We start from the raw sequence: 21842 nt of genomic DNA, 5'->3' as shown, positions 1-21842 counted from the left end.
GGCTTGACCCAATGAAGCCCCTAGAATTCATAACCAGATTTCAGAGATGCAAATGCAGATTATTTATGGATGACCCTGGTGAATTTTGTCCCCTGGGAAAGACCAGGGGAGAGCAGGGTTTGAAGGTACAAGGTAAGATAAAAGCATAAGGTAGGACCAGCCAAGGAATGGGGGGAGGTGGTAATCAGAGAGGAAATGGGTACACTAGGACCAAAAGCAATTAATGAGGGGAGGAAGAAAGTCCAATAAGATATTCTCTGGGAGAATGCAATATAAACAGGAAAGTGGGGGAGGTCAAAGGTTTAGCGAATGACTACAACTATCTCTGAGCAAGAGGGAGAAGGGGAGGAGAAGAAGAGCAAGGGAAGATGGGAAGAGGAGGGCTTGTGGGGAGGAGGAGGAAAGGAGGATATGGGAGGAGCCCCTTGTGAGACAAAACACGTCAGCCAGGGAGGATTGGGAGGTGGGAATCCCAGGCTGTAACCTGAACATGGCTGTTACTTTTTTCCCTGAGGTTTCCCCTGCACAGGCCGAGTTTAACTGCTGAAAGTGTCTTGGCTGTTGACTTAAAAAAACCGAAAGTGAGCCGTGGGGGCCATTTTGTATGTGATTTGTTGATTAGTTGATCCTGGAGAGCCCGCTGCTTCTGCCTCCCCTACCTTGGCTGTTGTAGGCAGGATTGGCAGAGTCTGGAAAAACAACTGGTTGGGCTCAGCATTCCCTTGGTCCTCAAGGACAGCAGCTCTGGGTGTGTATAGCAAGCATTGGCCCCACAGTAGGAAAACATAGCCAATGTGGATGAGTGCAGAGTTTTGGGCCCATCGCATAGGGTGTGTTCTTGGGGGTTGGAAACTGACATGGGTTGGGGTGGTGTACTGTCTTTGGACTGTGAATCTAGCAAAGAGGCCGGCCTCACACAGAGATTCAACTTGTGGTCTTGGCCTCATTGGTGCCATGTTAGAATCTAAACCCTTTCAAACTTGTCTGGTGGTAAGAATTACCTGGGGTGTTGGTTAAGTATAAAGGTTCCCAGGATGGACCCTGTATCTATTGCATCAGCATGGGTTGTTATGATAGCAAGTTTGGCAAATACTGCTAATCAAAAAGGCTGATCGTTGGGGCCATGATGGGTCAGGTGGAGTTAAAGTTGCCAGATAAAATACAGGACACCCATTTAAGTTTTTTTTTTTTAATGTATTTTATTGATTTTTTACAGAGAGGAAGAGAGAGGGATAGAAAGTTAGAAACATCGATGAGAGAGAGACATCGATCAGCTGCCTCCTGCACGCCCCCCACTGGGGATGTGCCCGCAACCCAGGTACATACCCTTGACCAGAATCGAACCTGGGACCCTTTAGTCCGCAGGGTGACGCTCTATCCACTGAGCCAAACCGGTTAGGGCCCATTTAAGTTTTAATTAAAGAATCAAATAATACTATATAATAAAGAGGTAATATACAAATTGACCATCACACCCTCACAAGATGGCTGCCTAGGACCAGGCCAGCAGGGGGGTTAGTGAGGGACGACCAAATGACTGAACAAGCAGGCTGCATGGGGTGACCAGGCCAGCAGGGGGGTTAGTGAGAAACGACCAAACTACTGAACAAGCAGGCTGCGTGGGGTGACCAGGCTGGCAGGGAGGGCAGTTGGGGGCAATTAGGCTGGCAAGTGTGGCAGTGAGGGGTGACTAGGCCAGTGGTGGGGCAGTTGGGAGTGACCAGGCTGGTGGGGGGGGCAGTAAGGGGTGACGAGGCCGGCGGGGGGGGGCAGTTAGGGGTGATCAGGCTGGCACCCAGAGGCAGTGAGGGGTGATCAGGCCAGAAGGTGGGGCAGTTAGGGGCGACCAGGCAGGCAGACAGGTGAGCGATTAGGAGCCAGTGGTCCAGGATTGTGAGGGGGATATCTGACTGCCGGTTTAGGCCCAATCCCTAGGATTGGAGAGGGTGTAGGCTGGGCTGAGGGGACCCGCCCCATGCATGAATTTTGTGCACTGGGCCTCTAGTTTTTGTATAAGAATGTCCCAAGTATTTGCTAAATTTAGCAACCCTGATGTGGAGGGAAATACTAGGAATTTTTATATAGTCCTGATTGCACATAGGAGGTGGACCAGCTCACACTCAGCTTAACATCCAAGGATGAAGAAGAAGAATGGGTTTGGCTCTAGCAAAGTAGAAGAATCCAGTAGGAATTACTTATGTTCTTCTCTGCATCTCTGGGGAAGGGCTTAGGCCAGTATTCAATTCTTTTTTATTTACTAACATGGTTTAATTCTTCTCTGCTGCTTTTCTTTTCTTTCTGTTTTTTGTTTGTTTGTTTGTTTGTTTGTTTAATCTGGAGGATAAATGTTTATCTGGAGAGTTTTGCTCTAACTTGTTATTGCAAAAAAAAGAAAGTATAATATTAAAAGCGTTTCTCTCTCTGTAAAACAATAGGTGTGAATACTAACAACCATGAACTAAAATGCTTTCCTTTTCCCCTCCTCCTTTCTGTCTCCTGCAAACATCTTTCTTTGTACATTCAAGTGATTTCTTGTTCTCACTGGATGTCAATCTAGAGAACAATGTTAATTTATTTGGGTTGGGTGTTTAGTAGATCTCTGGGGGAAAAAATAAGTACCAGCACATATTATGCTTTGTCCTCCAAGAACAGAGTTCACCATAATGGTAGTAGTTATAATGCTAATAGTAGAAAAGAGTCACCTTCAAATTGCATTTATTTGTTTATACATATCATACCTAAAGGATTTCAGTATCTTTGACTTATTTTGAGATTTTTATATTTTGGAAGCATTTCACATTCACAGCCTTATTTTAATCCCCTGACCAAACCCCGTGAGAGAGGTAGGGTAATGACAGTTATTCATGCTCTACCTTCCCAATTTCCAAAATGGGATTCATGGAGAATGGGAGTAACAGCATGTGTCACTCTCCCAGGAGAGGGGGGGAATTCAGCTCACACAGCATGTGGGCCAGAACCTCCCACCTCTCTGCTTCAGTCTTCCTCTGGGTCTTGGTTATTTTTGTCCTTTTTGTGTAACATCCGGTTTCATTGGGAACTGGAACTTTAATATTCCATCCTTCCTCCTTCTCTCTGAGTAACCTGGACACATTCTTTCTATCCACTCAGCCTGGACTATTGAGAAAGGGAGTGTTGGCCAAGTGTGTTGAGGTCACTGCCTTGGTATTCTTCTGGGGCAAGAGGCTCTCAGGGAGAGCGTGGCTGAGGAGCAGGCCTGCTCTGTTCCTGACCTCTGATGTCAGTGACCACAAAGGGGGAGACGGAGACTTTTTGTTTCTTAGTGTTTATATTTCTAAGGAAATTCACAACAAACCATAAGGACTGTCAGCAAGGCTTAGCACTTCAAACCTTCCAATAAGCACTGTCCCCTTAGAAAATGGGGGTTCGGAAACCCTCCTCCAAACTCCAAACATTTCCTCTCTTTGCTGCTGCAGCTTGAAGATGCAGGATGGCCTTGCTGCTCTCATTCAGTGTCCTGGTCTCACCCTTCCCTCTCTCCTTCAGCATCTGTCTCAGGCCTGGAAAGGCTCAGCTCCGCAGTGCCTCTTGGTCTATGCGGTCATTGCCTTTTTTGGAAGGGTTTCTCCCTGGGGCTTAGTGGGCAGCTGGAGTCACAGATAAGGTAGGAAGTTTTCTGAGCAAGAAAGAGACTGCTTCCTGAGGGAGAAGCTTCGGGAGAGATGGGCAGGGGCAGCAAGAGGAGTTTGGGCACAAAAATACGAACTGCTCATGAGCTCTGTCCTCTGTCACTCTGTCCTTGGCCAGAGCTGAGTGCCGAGGGGGGATTTTCATTTCTCTCAGAGGCTTGGAGGATCTGTGCTGTCCCTGTTGGAACCTTTTGAGTCAGGAAAGTTAAGTCTTATGCACTGTTTCCCATTGCTGATGTCATTTCTCAACTACATACCTGGGAGAAAGAAGGAAGATGCTGGCTTCTGAAAGCTCTTTACACTTTTTGCCTGGGCCAGGGTGGTCCTCATGCTGTTTGTCCTAGTCCAGTGGTCGGCAAACTGCGGCTTGCAAGCCACATGCGGCTCTTTGGCCCCTTGAATGTGGCTCTTCCACAAAATACCACGTGCGGGCGCGCAAATACAGTGCGATTGAAACTTCATGGCCCATGCGCAGAAGTTAGTTTTCGGCTCTCAAAAGAAATTTCAGTCATTGTACTGTTGATATTTGGCTCTGTTGACTAATGAGTTTGCCGACCACTGTCCTAGTCCATTCAGGCTGCTGTAACAAAAATACCATGGACTGGGTGGCTTAATAACTAACATTAATTTTTACAGTTCTGGAGGCTGAGAAGTCCAAGATCAAGGTACTGTCTGCGTCATACATAGATGGCTGTCTTCTTGCTGTGTCTTCACGTGGCAGAGAGGCCAGAGAGCTCTCGGGCTTGTATTGAAGGGCACTGATCTCAGTAAAGAGGGCTCCACCTCGTGACCTAGTCACCTTCCAAGCCCCCACCTCCTAATTCCTTCACCTTGAGGGTTAGGGTTTAACGTATGAATTCTGGGTGGACACAAACATTCAGTGTGTAGCCCTGTGGTGTTGTTCATCTCTCCACCCACCTTGGGAAGCCATTCAGCCCCTCAGAGGAGGGCTGGGCAGGAGAGGGAAGGAGACTTCTAGCATCATGAGGGGTTTTAGGCAACGGAGTCCTGAGTTTTAAAACATGCATAGCCCCTTGTGGCCCAATCCCTCTCCTGGAAATAGGGCTACCGGTCACCTGAGAGGGCTGAAGAGGCAGAATGTTACCTATCCTTCCCCCACCTCCCACATCCTCATCTTGCATTCTGTTCCCTACCTGGGGTGTTCTCTGATGTGGCTCTTCCTGGGCCCATCACTTCCACAGTCCTGCTTCTCTGCCTGGGTTCTCACTCTTTGCAGAATGTAATACCGTTTATCATTTTGTGAGGATAATAGCCGTCAGACAATCTAATTAGCATCTCACTTCTGCCACTTCCTAGCTTTGTAACTTTGGGCAAGTCACTTAATTTCTTAGATTTCTTGCTTGTAAGATTGGGTTCCTCATTGGTGCAGTCTCCCAGCCTCAGGTTCCTCACTTGTACAATGAAAATAGTTCCAGCATTACAGAACTGTAACCAGGAGGACCGCAGTAACCCATGCAAAGTGCTTGTCACAGTGCCTGCCATGCAATAGGTGCTCAATAAATGTTCGCACTAGTTGTTCTGGGATATCAGTATGACTTATTCAGCTGACTTCTGGAAGTGGTTGTGAGAGCGGTGGGTGGGGATTGAGGGTTGGTTTGAGGGCTTGAGGCCTAGATATTGTGAAATAGGTCCAGGGTGGGGTTTTCCAGATTTCCTGCCAGTCCCTCCAGCCTGCCAAGAAGCCCCCATGGACTTGTGCCCACACAGTGTTGACTAAATTTATTGAATGTCAGAGCACGAAGGGACTGAAAACATCAAGTCATCTAAGCCCCTTTGGAATAGGTGAGGAAACTGAGGCCAACAGGAGTGAAATGACTTATTTGAGGTCACATGCCTAGTTAGTGGCAGACCTAGGGTTGAACCTATTTCCTGATTTCCAGGGTTCTTTCCAATGCAGATGTCCCCCATTCAATACTCAGGTGTAAACACACACTGAGCTCCAGAGAGTGGGATACACACCAGGGTTTTTGGAAGGGTGATCAATTGGCTCTCTGTCCAGGGTGAGGGAGGAAGCTTAAAGTGATAGAATGGACTCTGGCCAATGGTCTGGCTTCATGGGACTTGGCCAAGCTTGTGAAGCTTATTCAAAGTTAATTTATCCAGGAACTATTTACAGAGCATCTCATAATCATAGCTAACCTTCACTGATCACTTACCCTGTGGCAGGCACCACACTACGAGTTTTACCTGCTTTTCTTATTTTCTCCTGCATAACATTCCTGTGAGGCTGTGGCTATTATTATCTCTACGGTATAGCTGAGGAAACAAGGTGTGGAGAGTGTAGGCCACTCATGCTAATAACCAGCTAGTAAGAGGCAATGCTGAGATGTAGTCTCAGCCAATCTACTCCTGTGTGCTTAGCCCCTACTCTCCGCTGCTACCCAGTACCTCTTCCCCCATCACCTCTGTGGTAAGTCCTGGTTTGGGTGCTGGGAGTAGAAAAGGAACAGCCCCTTCCCTCATAGATCTCAGATCCTAGTCAGTGTCTTAAAGCTTCCAAACTGCTTTGACCTTGACCTCCAGAAAGAAATTGCATATCATTATTTATTTTACATATTATACCCTACTCCCCAACATATAAATGTTTCATAAAACAATATTTACTTTTGCTATTTATGTACTTTCATACTTTCTATTCTATTCTATTGAATTTTATTTGATAAATAGATGGTTGAGACCCACTCATTGATTTTTGGGACCCACCTTGGGTTGCATTTCAGAGTTTGAAAAGCAGTCGTTTAACAGGCATCATACTGTATTGGCTCTCTTCCTGGCTACCAATCCACAAAACAGTACTCACCCAACCTTTCTGTTGCCTCAGTTCTCTCCTTCTGTATAATGGATCACACAAGTTCATTTATGCTGGTTCAGCTCCAAAATGCTGGATAAGCTCTAGGGCCTAGAGCAGGGGTGGGCAAACTTTTTGACTCGAGGGCCATAATGGGTTCTTAAACTGGACCGGAGGGCCGGAACAAAAGCATGGATGGAGTGTTTGTGTGAACTAATATAAATTCAAAGTAAACATCATTACATAAAAGGGTATGGTCTTTTCTTTTATTTATTTATTTATTTATTTATTTTTAAATATATTTTATTGATATTTCACAGAGAGGAAGGGAGAGGGATAGAGAGCTAGAAACATCGATGAGAGAGAAACATCGATCAGCTGCCTCCTGTACACCTCCCACTGAGGATGTGCCCGCAACCAAGGTACATGCCCCTGACCGGAATCGAACCCGGGACCTTTCAGTCCGCAGGCCGACGCTCTATCCACTGAGCCAAACCGGTTTTGGCCTTTTCTTTTATTTCAATAGTTTTATTCATTTCAAACATTTTAACAAGAAGAATGTAAACACTAATGATTATAATTTGAAACTTCAAAAAATGGAGGAATCATAGCACAATAACATACCTTATATTGAAGATGGCAAAGGCAAAATAAAATTGCCTAACAAAGGAAAGGTACAAAAGCCTTTCAAATTAAACTTAAATATAATAAAATAATTTAAAACTAAAACAAATAGAAAAGAACAAAATGTGTAAACAGTAAATTAAACATTTTCTTTAGTGCAACTTCCAAATTATGCCCGGGACGTAGATGTAGATGGCAATGTAGACTGGGTTGAAAGGTTTTTGGTCTTTAAAACATCAACTTCAGTGGGAACAGTGTTGTGGGTCTCCTTTTTAGCTAATGCTCTGATACTGTGCTCTCCAGGGGCGTGTCTCCCTACATCACCACGATAACGTGTCTGCGCATTCCCAGGGTGATGTCGGGGGACACGTCCGCGGGCATTACAAGGAGCCTCTGGAAGATTGAGAGGTTGTTCCTTCTCAGAAGAAGGAGCTGCGGCCGTGTTTCCACGTGTTGCCATGTTAACACTGCTGCTGGTGAAGGAGCGGAGGGGAGAGCAAGAGAACCCTCCGCTCTTTCGGGTCCGCGGGCCGGATAGAACAGCCGAACAGGCCGGATCCGGTCCGGGGGCCGTAGTTTGCCCATGGCTGGTCTAGGCCATTGGGAGGCAGCAGGGCCTGCAGGAGGCAGAGAACCACCATGGCTCTAATTACAGGGCTGCCCCTGGGGCTCCTGTTTTACAGACCCTGACTCAGGGCTCACCCCGCTGTAACCTGAAGGAGAATCTGCTGAAGGATAACTGTGCCCTGGAGTCCATCGAGTTCCCCCTCAGTGAGGTCAGCATCTTGGAGGCCAGGCCTCTCAGCGACAAGGGCTCTGGAGACAGTTCCCAAATCACTCAAGTCAGTCCCCAGAGGATTGCGCTCCGGCTCCGGCCAGGTAGGGATGGGCTCACTGTGGGGAGACGCTGGGCAGATGCACACAGGGCACAAGGTGAAGGTCTGATCAGGAAGCCTTGGGGAAGTTACTCACAATGGTAATGAGGCAGGAAGAGAAGGATGTGGGCAGGAGAATGGAAGAAAATGGAAGATGTTGGGACTTGGAGTCAGAAGATCAGAGTTTGAATCTTGACTCTCCCATATATTAGCTATTTGAACTTGGGCAAGTTACTCAACCCTTCTAACATAGTAGGGACTCGGAAACTGTGTATCATTATTTATTTTGTCCCTTCTTTCCCCCAATGCCTATTTTGCCAAGCTTGTAGCTTTGTGTTGAGGCTCAAATGAGATATAAAATGATAAAGTAATTTATAAGCCCCCTTTCTGTGTGAGATTTGGGGCAGGGACATGGGGGCAAAGAGAAGCAGGAGACCTTCAGAGGCAGGAAGGATTAAGCTAAGAGACAGGCTTTTTGAACCATTGATTGTGACTTTTCTGATTAAATCAAGACTGTAAGAAAGCACCTTCTATGTGTAAGTCATGTGGGTGCTATGAGGTTCAGCCTTTTCTAGAGTTTGAAGTGTAGTAGCTGCCACAACTTCAATGACTCAAGGTAGTAGACTCTTGGGATCCAGAGGATTAGGCAGATGGGCACTTAGAGAAGATAGAGAATATTAAAATGGAAAAGGTTAAAAATGGGAGGGTCAAGAGATTGGAAGGGGAAGGGGGAGAGGAGAAGGGACAGGGTTTTCAACTTTGGTTTGGTCAAGAAGTTTCTTAATCCTGTGTCCTTCCAAATCCATTTGTTAAGTCTTCGAGAGAGAAGAGGAGAAAAACTAATATCCTTCTGCCTTCCAGATGATTCGAAGAGTTTCTCAATCCAAGTCCGGCAGGTGGAGGATTACCCTGTGGACATCTACTACTTGATGGACCTGTCTTACTCCATGAAGGATGATCTGTGGAGCATCCAGAACCTGGGTACCAAGCTGGCCTCCCAGATGCGCAAGCTCACCAGTAACCTGCGGATTGGCTTTGGGGCCTTTGTGGACAAGCCTGCATCACCATACATGTACATCTCCCCACCAGAGGCCCTCAAAAACCCCTGCTATGAGTAAGTCCTTCTGGATACGTCAAAGCAGGGTATGGGGGCAAAGAATATAGGGGTAAGAGACCTTCAGAAGAAGGAAGGATTAAGCCAAGAGACAGGCTCTTAGAAGCATTGATTGTGACTTTTCTAATTAAATCAAAGAGAATTTAAGGAAATACTTTCTATGTATAAGGCAAGTGGATGCTATGGGATTCAGGGTGGGACATATAGTTCCAGTGTTTTCTAGGGTCTGAAGTGTATTAACTTCCACAACTTCTATGACTCAAGGTAGTTGATTCTAGGGTAACTTCGTTGGCTACCTTCTGGCCAAATCATATTTTCTCTCTACCTTAGTCTTCCTGTCCAGCAAGTGAGCCACCCTATTGATCTGAGTGTTGTGTCAAAAGGTCTCAAAAGCTGCTTGAAGACCTAGAAAAAAAAATCCATCAGCTTCTTGGTCTTGGTCACAAATAAACTGGAGACAAGAGAATACTGGGAGGCGCAGGAACAAGATCAAAAGTAGAGAGAAATTTATGGATAAGTAAATAGAGGAATTATGATTTCAGAAGGATTGATTTGTTATTTTCATCATTGTTCTACTCATCAAGAGTATGAGTCTTCAAGGTTAAAATGCTTATTATGTAATTGGTGGAGACTATGAAAATCCATAACAATTTTTAATGATGGTTTCTGAGCCTGACAAGTACAGATTACAAGTACAGAGTTTTCAAAGTTATGTGTTATGCCTTTTTAAGCTTCTGAGTTGTAAGGTTCCCCAGTTAAGATATGAGCCATCAATTAAATAGACAACCCATTGGGCTGGGGACAGAAATGCTCCTGTCTGCACAGATTTATCAATTCATTGATGGTTCAGGGACATTGATATTGGTGAAACTTTTACTTGATTGTTGTGTTAATGTTACTTCAGAGAAATATTAAATATAAGGTGATAGCAACAACAAGAGCCTCTGATCTAAGTGCTTTGTGTTAACTCATTTAAGTCTTACAATAACTTATGAAATATGTGCTCTCATTTCCCATTTTTATAGGTTAAGTGTAGAGAAACTTGCCTAGGATTCCATGACTTATAAGTAGAGGAGCTGAGATTTGAACCAAGGCAATGTAGTTTTGCAGCTCACTCTTTTATCCTCTAGGCTAGCTGGAAGTAAGGTCAATATGGTCATTTGAGGGGTTTGGAGTCTAAACTGGGTAATTGTCTAGGTAATTGCCAGTTCTCTACAAATATGGATAATCCTGTTATCCATATCTGTTCCCCATTTTTTCCCCTCCCACTCCCCATGTAGTCTTTTCCATCAGGCTGTCTGCTTAAATTATCTTCCTCTTTTCCCAGGATGAAGACCACCTGTTTGCCCATGTTTGGCTACAAACATGTGCTGACACTAACTGACCAGGTGAACCGCTTCAATGAGGAGGTGAAGAAGCAGAGTGTGTCACGGAACCGAGACGGCCCAGAGGGTGGCTTTGATGCTATCATGCAGGCTACTGTCTGTGATGTGAGTTTGGAGGGCATGGAGTACCAAGTCTGGTTAGTGCAGATCAAATGAGGAATGAAGTGGTTCAACTGTGGGGATTTCTATGTGAAATAAGAGATAGGAATTAAGCAGAGCTTCATAGGCAAAAAAAAAAAAAAAAAAAAAAAATGAGCATAGGCAAAAAATTGCTCCTGATAAGCAACCTCTGCTTATATCTGCTCCCTGGCCGGAGCTGACAATTTTTTGAACCACTTGGTACCAGATGTTCTCTGGGAGAGCATTTTCTCATCTTCTCTGGAAGTGTATCAGAATCAAGCTGGGTTAACTTAACCTCAGGTAAGAAGGAAGGTGTTAAACAAGAATTTCTTCTAGCCCAACTCAGCTTTGCAGATGCAGGTGGGTTTCTAAGCGGGCCATATGATTGTCACTGGAAAAGTTATATTTGGAATTGAATCGTGTCTCTCGGCTGCTTGAACTAATCAGCCATGAGACTGTTTTCCTAAGAAACAGAAACCCCTGAGTTGGGAAGTTTCAGCTTGTGTTCCAAGGACTGGGACTGAAATCCTTCACCAAGAGAACTTGTTCAGACCTTCAGGCAGGGAGGACCTTGGGTCTTTGTTTTCTGCCAATGAGACATCTAAAGTTGCTTTCTTGCCCTAGCTGGTTTGGCTCAGTGAATAGAGCATCGGCCTGCGGACTGAAGGGTCCCGGGTTTAATTCCATCAAGGGCACATGCTCAGGTTGTGGGCTCGATCCCCAGTGGGGGGGCGTGCCGGAGGCAGCAGATCAATGATTCTCTCTCATCATTGATGTCTCTCTCTCTCTCTCCCTCTCTCTTCCTCTCCGAAAATCAATAAAACATATTTTTAAAGTTGCTTTCCCTCTTTTGCCCCTCCCCCCCTTTTTTTAAACAGGAGAAGATTGGCTGGAGGAATGATGCATCTCACTTGCTGGTGTTTACCACTGATGCCAAGACCCATATAGCACTGGATGGAAGGCTAGCAGGCATTGTCCAGCCCAATGATGGGCAGTGCCACGTTGGCAGTGACAACCATTACTCTGCCTCCACTACCATGGTGAGGTTCTTGGCTTTTGTTGTTGTTGTTTTAAATATATTTTTATTTATTTCAGAGATGAAGGGAGACACAGTGAGAGATAGAAACAGCAAAGATGAGAGAGAATCATTGATTGGCTGCCTCCTGCACGCCCCACACTGGGGATCGAGCCTATAATCTGGGCATGTGCCCTGACTCAGAATCGAACTGTAACCTCCTGGTTCATAGGTCAATGATCAACCATTGAGCATTGAGCCCGCAACCCGGGCATGTGCCCTTGACTGGAATTGAACCCAAGACGCACACCTCCCCTCTCCCCTCCCATGTCCACAGGCCAATGCTCTATCCGCTGAGCCAAACCAGCTAGGGCTCAGGTCCTCTCTTTTTATAGGATTATCCCTCTTTGGGGCTGATGACCGAGAAGCTGTCCCAGAAAAACATCAATCTGATCTTTGCAGTGACTGAAGCAGTAGTCAATCTCTACCAGGTAACTATGCCATCAGGGCTTCCTAGAATGTAAGTGGAAGTGGGAATGGGAGTGGGGCTGTGATGGGAGGACTTATCTTAGGGAACCAGCATTGACTATGGTTCCCAACCAGGAAAGACGTTCCTACAACCTGTTCCCAGGAGCTAATGATTCCTTCCCAACTTTGACCTAGCAGTATGGGTATGTCAGTGTTTGCTGTGGGGAAAGGGAGCAAGTCAGTGGGGTAAGGGGTGTGAGAGGTGTTCTCTAATTTTGCTCAGTGCTGAGAAACTGCTAGATTCCTTGGAGTGACAAGACAAATATCCTCTTTTTCTCCTCAATCTTCATTTCAAGACCCTTCATCTGATTAGGGGAGGGCTTTTGGAGACCACCACCTTCATTCAGTCAGTCTTGGATATTTTTGTCTTCCTTTCTAGAACTATAGTGAGCTCATCCCAGGGACTACAGTGGGGGTTCTGTCTGCTGATTCCAGCAATGTCCTCCAGCTCATTGTTGATGCCTATGGGGTAAGTGTCTTACACTGGGAAAGGGCCTGCTAAGAGTTCACCTCACTTGGCATTTACCCAGGAGGAACTCAGATTTGTGAGTCCTGGCTGCTAGTTTACCTTGAATCCTTCCTCTTGTTCATCAAGGGGCCAGGTGATGGCCAGCACTGAGAGGAATGCAGCCTTCTGAGAAAGAAATGGCTCAGAAGGAAAGCCAGTGAGCTTAGGAACAATGGGTGAAGAGCTTAGTGGAGGTAGAAGGGAAAGAGAGGATCGGGGTGAGGATGAGAAAGGAGCAGAGTCCTAAAATTAGAGGAGGAGACTGAGTGAGGGAGAGCTGGGCTCCAACAAGTTGGAAAAAGAGGGAGCTGAGCCACAGGGAAGGTGAGGCTGATAAAAAAAATTAGGTAGAAATTGCTACTACCCAAGGTGACCAGCATTAGCACTTCCCTTTTGCACAGCGAGGAGAGAGAGAGGGAGCAGGGCCTGGGCTGGAAATATAGCAGGTGACAGGCTCCTAGGGGGACTCTGGCAACTTCCAAGTGAACCTCAGCATCAGGCACTTCAGGGTCAGTCCAGGGCCACCTGGGAGATTCTGCTTGGGATGGAATTGGCACCTACCCATTTCCTCTCAGTCCATTTCCTTACCTTCTTTTGCTCAGAAAATCCGCTCTAAAGTCGAGCTGGAGGTACGTGACCTTCCCGAGGAGTTGTCTCTATCCTTCAACGCCACTTGTCTCAACAACGAGGTCATCCCAGGCCTTAAGTCTTGTGTTGGACTCAAGATTGGAGACACGGTAAGGAGGTCTGGGCAGGGGCTGACCTTGGCCTGTGCCCTGGAGTGTCTGTGCATACCCCACCCCTTCCTTCTTCCTGCAGGTCATTATCACTTAGATGCAATAGAGCTAAGGCTTCTGTTGCCTAAACTTTCTCTATCTGTTAAGTGAACTTCATTGTCAGGATTTTTAAAAACTTGAATTGAGGTTACCTCTGTTTATTTATACACAGTTGATTGCCAATGAAAATATTTCTTACCTTCAGCCCCTAACCAGTCTCCATCCCTGCCCCACCCCCCAAGGTAAAGCCTTTCTTTCCTCCACAGTGTAAAATAGTTGTGTCTTCTATAAGCATTTATTGAGCACTGACTTTGGGCCAGACATTGTTCTAGTTGCTGAAGATTCAATAGCAAATGGAACAGGCAAAAATACCCACCCTGATGGAATTTCAGAATGCAAATGTTCATTTTGCCCCTCCGGTCCCTCTATGGCTTTCCTTACTTAGTTGTTGGTTCTCCTCTGTTTCGGTCTAAGGGAAGATGGGTTGGTGAAGGCAGATGGAGGAAAGAGTGGGATATTTATATATCCTTTTTTTGGAAGATTCAAACCTATTTCTTTCTCTCATAAATTATAAAATACAAAGGTGGCTATATTAATGACAAAACTCAAACAGTACTGAGAGGGGGTTTGTCAATGGGCAGAAGTCAGTCCCTCTGGGTGGGGCCCCGAACTCCCAGGCAGATGGGGCCTCCCTATTGCTGGGCCAGAAGTGCTGTCCTGTTGGCCTTCACCTTCTCCAGCCGCTTGGCCAGGTGGCTGTTGGTCATCTCCACTTCCTCAATCTTGTCCAGTGTTACTCGTAACTCTCCTTGTAACTTCCTTTTTTCTGCTTTCAGTTCATCTTCCACTTTCTCAGCATTCTCAGCAGCAGTTTTATATCTCAGCACCTGTCCCTCAAGCCGGCTAATACTTTGCTCCAAGGTGGTTATATCCTGTTCTGCTTTGGAAAGCTTAAACTTGTATTCACTCATTTGTCTATTAGTGTCTCTCTGCATTTCGATGAACCGCAAGTCTGAGCCATTCTGCAGCCCGACCAGGTCACCAGCCGCTGTGCTGTCACCCCTGGAGCACTTCTGCCGCTCCTCCTCTAACTGCAGCTTCAGTTTTCTAACCTGTGTTAGTAGCTCTTCCTTCTCTCCAGCAAGTTTTCATAGCCTTACATCTAGAGGATCCTCTCCTGCGGACGCCAAGACCCGAGCAGCTTCCTGAGACACCATAGTGATGGCTCCAACCACTGGTTCATGATTGACATCACCATTGGGAGTGCCATCAGGGATTATAACTAAGCCATGTTTCTCAATAAGCGCATCTCTTTGTCGGGGGCCTTCTTTAAGTTCATCCATTTTATGCTGCAGCACGCTATATATATATATATATATATATATATATATATATATATATATATATATATATATATATGTATATATGTTTCTGCCTTTCTAACGCCTTTGATTTTTCTTCATTTTCTCTATAAAATTCTGCCATCTGCTCCTCTTGTTCTTCAATAACATCCTTGAGGGTATCTACCTGGTAGATCAAATTGTTCTTCTCATTGTCTAACTGTGCATTAGAAACCATGGCTTTCTTGTAATTTTCTTCCACTTCAGACAAAGACCCCGCAGTTCACTTAATGAGGTGTCTGGATCTGTTAAGCTGCTGGTGTCCCCGCTTCCTCGTCTGGATAAGTTTCCACTTAGAGGGGTTGTTGCTGAGGCAGGATTTAGAGACGAAGTCTTGTGTAGTTTTCAGCATACTGATTGTCAGATTTCCCATCCGACTCTTGTTGCTGTCGTTCCAGTTCTCCCATGCCTGTATCTCTTGCTTGGGCTGGGGCAGCCCGTCTTGCTGCCAGCCTTGCCGCTGCCTCTCTGGCAATGTTACTCAGCTTCGTCTCTGCAGAAAGTCGGTCTTTCACAGGTGTCTTTTTCCTTCCAGAGCCAGGCGTCCCGTCTTGTCTTGATCGTCTTTTAACTCAGAAATGATTGGTCTGTTTTCAGACCTGTCCCTGGACAGTGGCTGCGGAGGCGCCGCCTGGGAGTCCGCCAGAGTGAAGAGCAGGGAGCAAAGGGCGAGGGAGGCGCGGAGGGCGACCTCGGTCCTAAGTCCCGGGCCAGGCGGGCCGGGCTGGACACTGACGGCGGCCGGTCAGCCAGTCACGCCTGTGTCCCCTGGGCGCCCAGGCTCAGGCAGCGGGAACCAGCCCCGGGAGGAGCCGCAGCCCGAGCGGCAGGCGGAGGCGGCGGAGGGGCGGGTCCCTATATATCCATATTTATATTATCTATATCTATTGCCACCTATCCATCTATTTTAGGCACATGTGCACATACCTCATGTAAGAAATACTGGCCTGCCCTAACCGGTTTGGCTCAGTGGATAGAGCGTCGGCCTGCGGACTGAAGGATCCCGGGTTCGATTCCAGTCGGGGGCATGTACCTGGGGTGCGAGCACATCCCCAGTAAGGGGCGTGCAGGAGGCAGCTAATCGATGTCTCTCTCTCATCGATGTTTCTAACTCTCTATCCCTCTCTCTTCCTCTCTGTAAAAAATCAATAAAATATATTTTTAAAAAAATTAAAAAAAAAAAAAGAAATACTGGCCTGAAATGTGTTTGATTGCACAGTGATGAAATGTTATCTGGAAACTGAACAGTAGTAGATCCTGAGCCTGTGGATGGCCACTGTGTGGCATTGTATGGTACAAAAGAGTGCTTTGTCTGTCTTGCTGAGATGATGTAATCAGCTCAGGTAGCTTCATTGGCCAGAGCAGAGAGTTCACAAGATCATAGGTTCTGTTCTGCTTGAGCTGGTTTATTTCACATGTGGAATAAAAAACACACACCAGCCCTAGCTGGTTTGGCTCAGTGGATAGAGCGCCGGCCTGTGGACTGAAGGGTCCCAGGTTCGATTCTGGCCAAGAGCACATACCTGGGTTGCGGGCTCAATCCCCAGTGGGGGGCGTGCAGGAGGCAGCTGATCCATGATTCTTTCTGGTCATTGATGTTTCTATTTCTCCCTCTCCCTTCCTCTCTGAAATCAATAAAGAATCATTAAAAAAAACACACACACAACCTTCTGTATCATTCCTGTGAATGCCTGTCTCTGCACCCAGCCAGATATGTCACACTGCTCAGCTATTCAGGGCTTTTGGTTTTGCTTTGCAGACCCTGGTATGGGAAGGCACCTAGCTTGGGTATTCCTTGGCAGAGCAGAGAACAGCTCATTTCCAGGGCTGGCGTGTTAACAGGGTCTACCTGTGTCTGAATACGATCTTATTTTCCATCCAGGTGAGCTTCAGCATCGAGGCCAAGGTGCGAGGCTGCCCCCAGGAGAAGGAAAAGTCCTTTACCATCAAGCCTGTGGGCTTCAAGGACAGCCTCACCGTCCAGGTCACCTTCGACTGTGACTGTGACTGCCAGGCCCATGCCGAGCCTTACAGCCGCCGCTGCAACAATGGCAATGGGACCTTTGAGTGTGGGGTGTGCCGCTGCGGGCCTGGCTGGCTGGGGTCCCAGTGTGAGTGCTCGGAGGAGGACTACCGCCCCTCCCAGCAGGACGAGTGCAGCCCCCAGGAGGGCCAGCCTGTCTGCAGCCAGCGGGGCGAGTGTCTCTGTGGCCAGTGCGTCTGCCACAGCAGTGACTTTGGCAAGATCACGGGCAAGTACTGTGAGTGTGATGACTTCTCCTGTGTCCGCTACAAGGGGGAGATGTGCTCGGGTGAGTAGAACTGCATATCCCTCCCATCCCGATACCCACACACACTCACATACCTGAGCATGAGGTGGGCACAGGAAGGCCCATGGGGCAGAGCTGAGTAGATGGTGTTCTGCTCCATGGGAGAAAACAGAAATGAGGTTCTCTTTCATTCCTCTCAGCTCCCTATGTCCTTGCTCGTGGGGTACAGGGAAATTTGCTCGTAGGAAGGAGTGGGGAAACTTGAAGGTGAAGATAGTTTTTTCTTTCCTTTCATCTGCCCTCCACCTAATTCTGTAAGTCATTGGTTCCTCATTGTTTTGAGGATACAAACCAATCCTTTTTCAAGGGAAAAAAAAATCACTGACTGATGGTAATTAAATTTCTAGTATTTATAGATTTGGAAAATACATGATGTCAGAATATATCGTGAAGTAGGTAATAATTGTCTTACATGGATTTATCTTTTCATCACAAAAAGACTTGGAAAATAGTGATGGATCCCCAAGGCATTGGAGCACATTTAATAAGCCAAGTACACCTGGCACCATGACTGGAAAACAGAGAGTTCTTATTAAATGTGGGCACTATTTTGTTATCACTATTGGCATTACTATTACTTTTTGGGTTCTAGATCTGTGCTGAGCAAGTGGTAGCCACTGGCCACATGTGGTTATTTAAATCTAAATTAACCAATTCAGTTAATTAAAATTTAAAATTTAAAATTAGAAACTCTGTTCTTCTGTTGCTCAGGAGCCACATGTGGCCGCCACGATAGACAGCACAGATGTATATTGAATAGCACTGCCGTGGAGAGTCCCGGCCTGCCGACTGGGGATTATGATATTGAGTCCTTCTAACTGCAAGATATTGAGTTGTTACAACAATTCAGTAAAATCTTGGCCAATTGATCATCTCAAACTGGCTTCTCCTTGTCCCAAAGACCACTCCTGGGGTACTTCCCCAGCTAGAAAAAGTTGAGCTGATGTTGATGTAGTCTTTATCTGCACTGACAACACTCTAGGAGGCAAATAGGTCATCTGGGCTGTTCCCAGGGCACTGGGAAATGGGTTTTTACTGGGCCGTAACCACTGTGGCTTAATCCTTTTTGTGACAGATTGAAGATGTTTGCAAATTGGTTGGGACTGGTTTATGGGTGTATTGTGTGGCCAATCAAACAGAGATTATAATTGGCTTCTATGGAGACCAAATTCATGACCCAAGTTGGCTTCATTTGCATTGGGGTTCTAACCAGCTGAGCTCATCCACCAGATGTTCACTTTAACATCAGCCTTTAAAAAGACTTGATTACAAAGGTAAATCTGTGTCATTCTAAAGCATGTCCAAGTAATATAAAAATGGCTCCTTTTTATTATCAACATTGTTTCCTTTACTCATGCCGACAAAATATGAGAGAGGTTGGAGAAAAGGATATCAGAGCAATTAATTGAGAGACCAGACACACACACACACACACACACACACACACACACACACACGCGCGCGCGCGCGGTTTGAATTAGGAGATGAGGCAGGAGTTTAAGTTCATTTTAATATTTAATGATATTTACATCATATTCGAAGTACCAAAGGGAATAGGTAAATTTGACGTGGGAGATCCCTTGTGGGGGAAGACTGGGGCTGAAGGGGAGAGGGTTGTTGGAGGAGAGGCCTACAGATAGCCCACTGTGGGCCCCAGGGACAGAGGGGGGTGCACTAGGCCTCCATGGCCTGATTGTTCCTGGCCTGGTGTGAGGTCGAGTGGGCGGGATCCCAGCAGAGTGTTTCCTTTGGCTGCCAGCCCCACTGAAGCCACGAAACATAGCTGCTGGGGTCCGCAGCCCCAGTTCCTGCCTCCCACCAGGGCAAGAACAGCCTGTCCTCTGTGTGCTGCAGCCTAACCATGCGGGAACCACAGCAGCCACTGCAGCCTCTCAGAGGCTTCCCTCCCCCACTTCCTGCCAGGGTTCTGGGTGCCCACTGGTCTTAGGGCTGGACCCTGTGGTGCCGTCATCACATTCCCCAGTGACAGATACTCGGGGACACACAATCGTTGAGCACCTGCCCGGTGCCAGGCACTCAGTCCATATGGGTGAGCAGGGGTCACGCATGATTCCTACCCTCTCTGAGCTCATAGCCCAGCTGGCTATTGTCCCTCCCCAGAGCCGTTGGCCTGTCGTCTATTGTTTGCTGCAAACAGGGGCTCATGAGGCAGGAGGGCTATGCCTTAGCCATTTCTCTAGCTCCTGGCCTTCCCCCTCCGCTCCTTCCCAATGGAGGCACGCATGGCCTTCGTGGTTGCACCTTGTCAAACACAGGGAGTGCATCTTTGTCCTGGTGAGACCCTCCCACCTACCACATCCCTGAACATAGATTGATCGCCCCCCGCGCCTTGTGGGCCAGGTTCTGTGCTGTGTGCTGTAGTGATGTGGAACAGAGAGGCATGACAAGACAGTTTGCCTTTCATTCACTTACCTGAGCATAAGTCACAACACAAAGCACAACCTGTCAGATCCGAGAAGAGAGGTCCTCAGGGTTCCCCGCAGAGAGACTCACTGTGGACACACGAGGCCTGGGGGGCTTCATGGAGGAGGTGGGACATCAGAGGAAGGGCTGGCTCATCAAGGAGAGGAGCAGAGAGGTATTTCATCTCAGAAGGGCAAGCTGCATGGAAAGAGCGACTGCGTTTTCCCTGACCTGAAATAAGGCCCCTCCTTGTTGCCTTCTGCCCCACTTTCCTCCTCTTTCTCACACTTTTTCATTTATCCCCCCTTCCTCTGACTTTCCTATGAACCCAGACTCAGCCACCCTGTTGCTGGAGAGGTGCCAGTCCTATGACATTACTACACTGTGGCTTCCTTTTCAGGGTTGACCCTGCCAGGGCTGGGGGTCAGCTTGCTGGCTCTGGCCTGCCACTTCCCCTCCAGCCTCACTCCCTGGCCGGCCTGGCAGACCCTTTCCTCAAAGATGACTTTGTTTAGCTTCACAAAGGAAACACTATGGGAAAAGGGTTTCTGAGGAGGCTGAGGTCTCTGAGGGCTGCCAGGCCTCTGTGGTGTTGGCCTTTCGCTGTCCGGGAGCCATGGCCAAAAGGTGGGTGTCGTGGGTACTGTGGGCCCCACTCTGCTGGCTGGCACACCCTTTCCCCAGACACTGTGAGGGCTGCTCATAATAGTGCACAGCTGCTCTTTCCCTGGAGAATTGTCTTCTGCTGACAGGAGCTGTCTTGCCCTCAGACCTTGGCCAATGACTGACGGATAGAGGGTTACACAAGACCAGGTCCCTTGCCTCAAAGGTGGGCTAGGTCTGTGGTGTCATTCATCTCCGGAGCCCACCCGTGGGATCAGGCCAAAGGGAGTCTCCAACTGAAACCACACTCCTGCCAGCCTTTGACTCCTGCCCTGCCCTGCGTCCCTCCCTCCCTTCTACTAAGTCACTTGAACAAGAATTCCCCCCATAAGCTGTACTTCTAGGAAACCCAACCTCTTTCCTCTTTCTCCACCTTCTGCCAGCCCAGTGTCTCTGCTCTGCACATATAATGGGCAGCTGTGGCAGATGAGGTTGTGTTTCCCATCCTTCCTGGAAAATACTAGTAGACATTTCTTTCCTGGGCAGTGAGGGTGTGTGTCTGAGTCTTGAATGCCAGCGTGGTTACTAGAGTATGGTGCTGGGGTCACTGGCAGAGGGACCTGTAGTGGCCGAGAGACATTAGTAAGACCCACTGGGGAGGAAGAGGGACTAGCTTGTTGCTGTTTGAGCCTGGCCATGGACACGCCCTCCTCCAGCAGCATGCGGCCTGTCTGCTCTCACAGACCAATGCAGGTTACTTCCCCCTTGCTCCCTGCCTTTCCTCTGATTAACAATCAGATTTTTATTATTCATCCACTTCCTCCTGATTCAGAGTCCTGGGGCATGAGTCACCTTTATGCAGGTTTAGTAGCCATGTTTTAAAACCTTGTTAAATGAATATTAGGGGAATATAGCATTGAGAGGTATTGTCAGCATTTAAACAGTATAAGTCCCACCCTAGTCTCTCTCCCATCCCTACACACATGCAGTAAAGGGAATAGGTCTTTTCAACTAGGGCCGATGGCTCTGTACAATAATAAAACACAGAGCACACGTTTCCAGGAACTTAACTAGGATGTAACCTTCATGAGAGAAGGGACCCTGCCTGTCTTGTTCACTGCAGAATCTCCAGTGCCCAGCATGTGGTGTGAGCTCAGTAAATATTTGTTGAATGAGTGGATAAATATTAATTGCATGCATATTCTGTATCAGATGTTATGCTAATCATCATTGATGCAAACATTAATATTTGGTGCCAGTTGTGTACCGGAAATATCAGGGGGGAACACTTTGTAAAGTACATCTGAAACTAATACAAAATATTGAATGTTAATTGTAATTGAAAGAAATTAAAAATTAGTATGATATGTGCTCTCCCATCAAGGAACTCACAATCTAGAAAGAGAAACAGATAGACAAGCAAAAGGGTGAACATAAAGGTTAAAAATAGAGGTATAGCTCTAGCTGGTTTGGCTCAGTGGATAGAGCGTCAGCCTGCGGACTGAAGGGTCCCAGGTTCGATTCCAGTCAAGGGCATGTACCTTGGTTGCGGGCACATCCCCAGTAGTGGGTGTGCAGGAGGCAGCTGATCGATGTTTCTCTCTCATCGATGTTTCTAACTTTCTATTCCTCTCCCTTCCTCTCTGTAAAAATCAATAAAATA

The 21842-nt window shown here is 47.1% G+C and overlaps 1 protein-coding gene and 1 pseudogene across 2 annotated transcripts in view; one reads left to right on the top strand and one right to left on the bottom strand.

Moving 5' to 3' along the window:
- Positions 1-21842, top strand: part of ITGB3 (integrin subunit beta 3) — a 53987-nt gene that overhangs the window by 18211 nt on the left and 13934 nt on the right. The window contains exons 3-10 of the mRNA XM_080679212.1: positions 7785-7980; positions 8838-9090; positions 10418-10580; positions 11474-11635; positions 12006-12101; positions 12518-12607; positions 13249-13383; positions 16705-17134. Of these exons, the coding sequence (XP_080535338.1) occupies positions 7785-7980; positions 8838-9090; positions 10418-10580; positions 11474-11635; positions 12006-12101; positions 12518-12607; positions 13249-13383; positions 16705-17134 (1525 nt within the window). The remainder of the gene's footprint in view (positions 1-7784; positions 7981-8837; positions 9091-10417; positions 10581-11473; positions 11636-12005; positions 12102-12517; positions 12608-13248; positions 13384-16704; positions 17135-21842) is intronic.
- LOC308254190 (leucine-rich repeat flightless-interacting protein 2-like) lies at positions 14115-15754 on the bottom strand (annotated as a pseudogene). The gene is made up of 3 exons: positions 15750-15754; positions 14846-15386; positions 14115-14781 (listed from the first exon to the last, which is right to left on the bottom strand). The product of its transcript is annotated as a leucine-rich repeat flightless-interacting protein 2-like (transcript).

This window comes from Plecotus auritus (assembly GCF_963455305.1).
Source record: "Plecotus auritus genome assembly, chromosome: 7".
Lineage (NCBI taxonomy): Eukaryota > Metazoa > Chordata > Mammalia > Chiroptera > Vespertilionidae > Plecotus > Plecotus auritus.
This window is presented reverse-complemented; position numbering and strand designations above follow the sequence as displayed.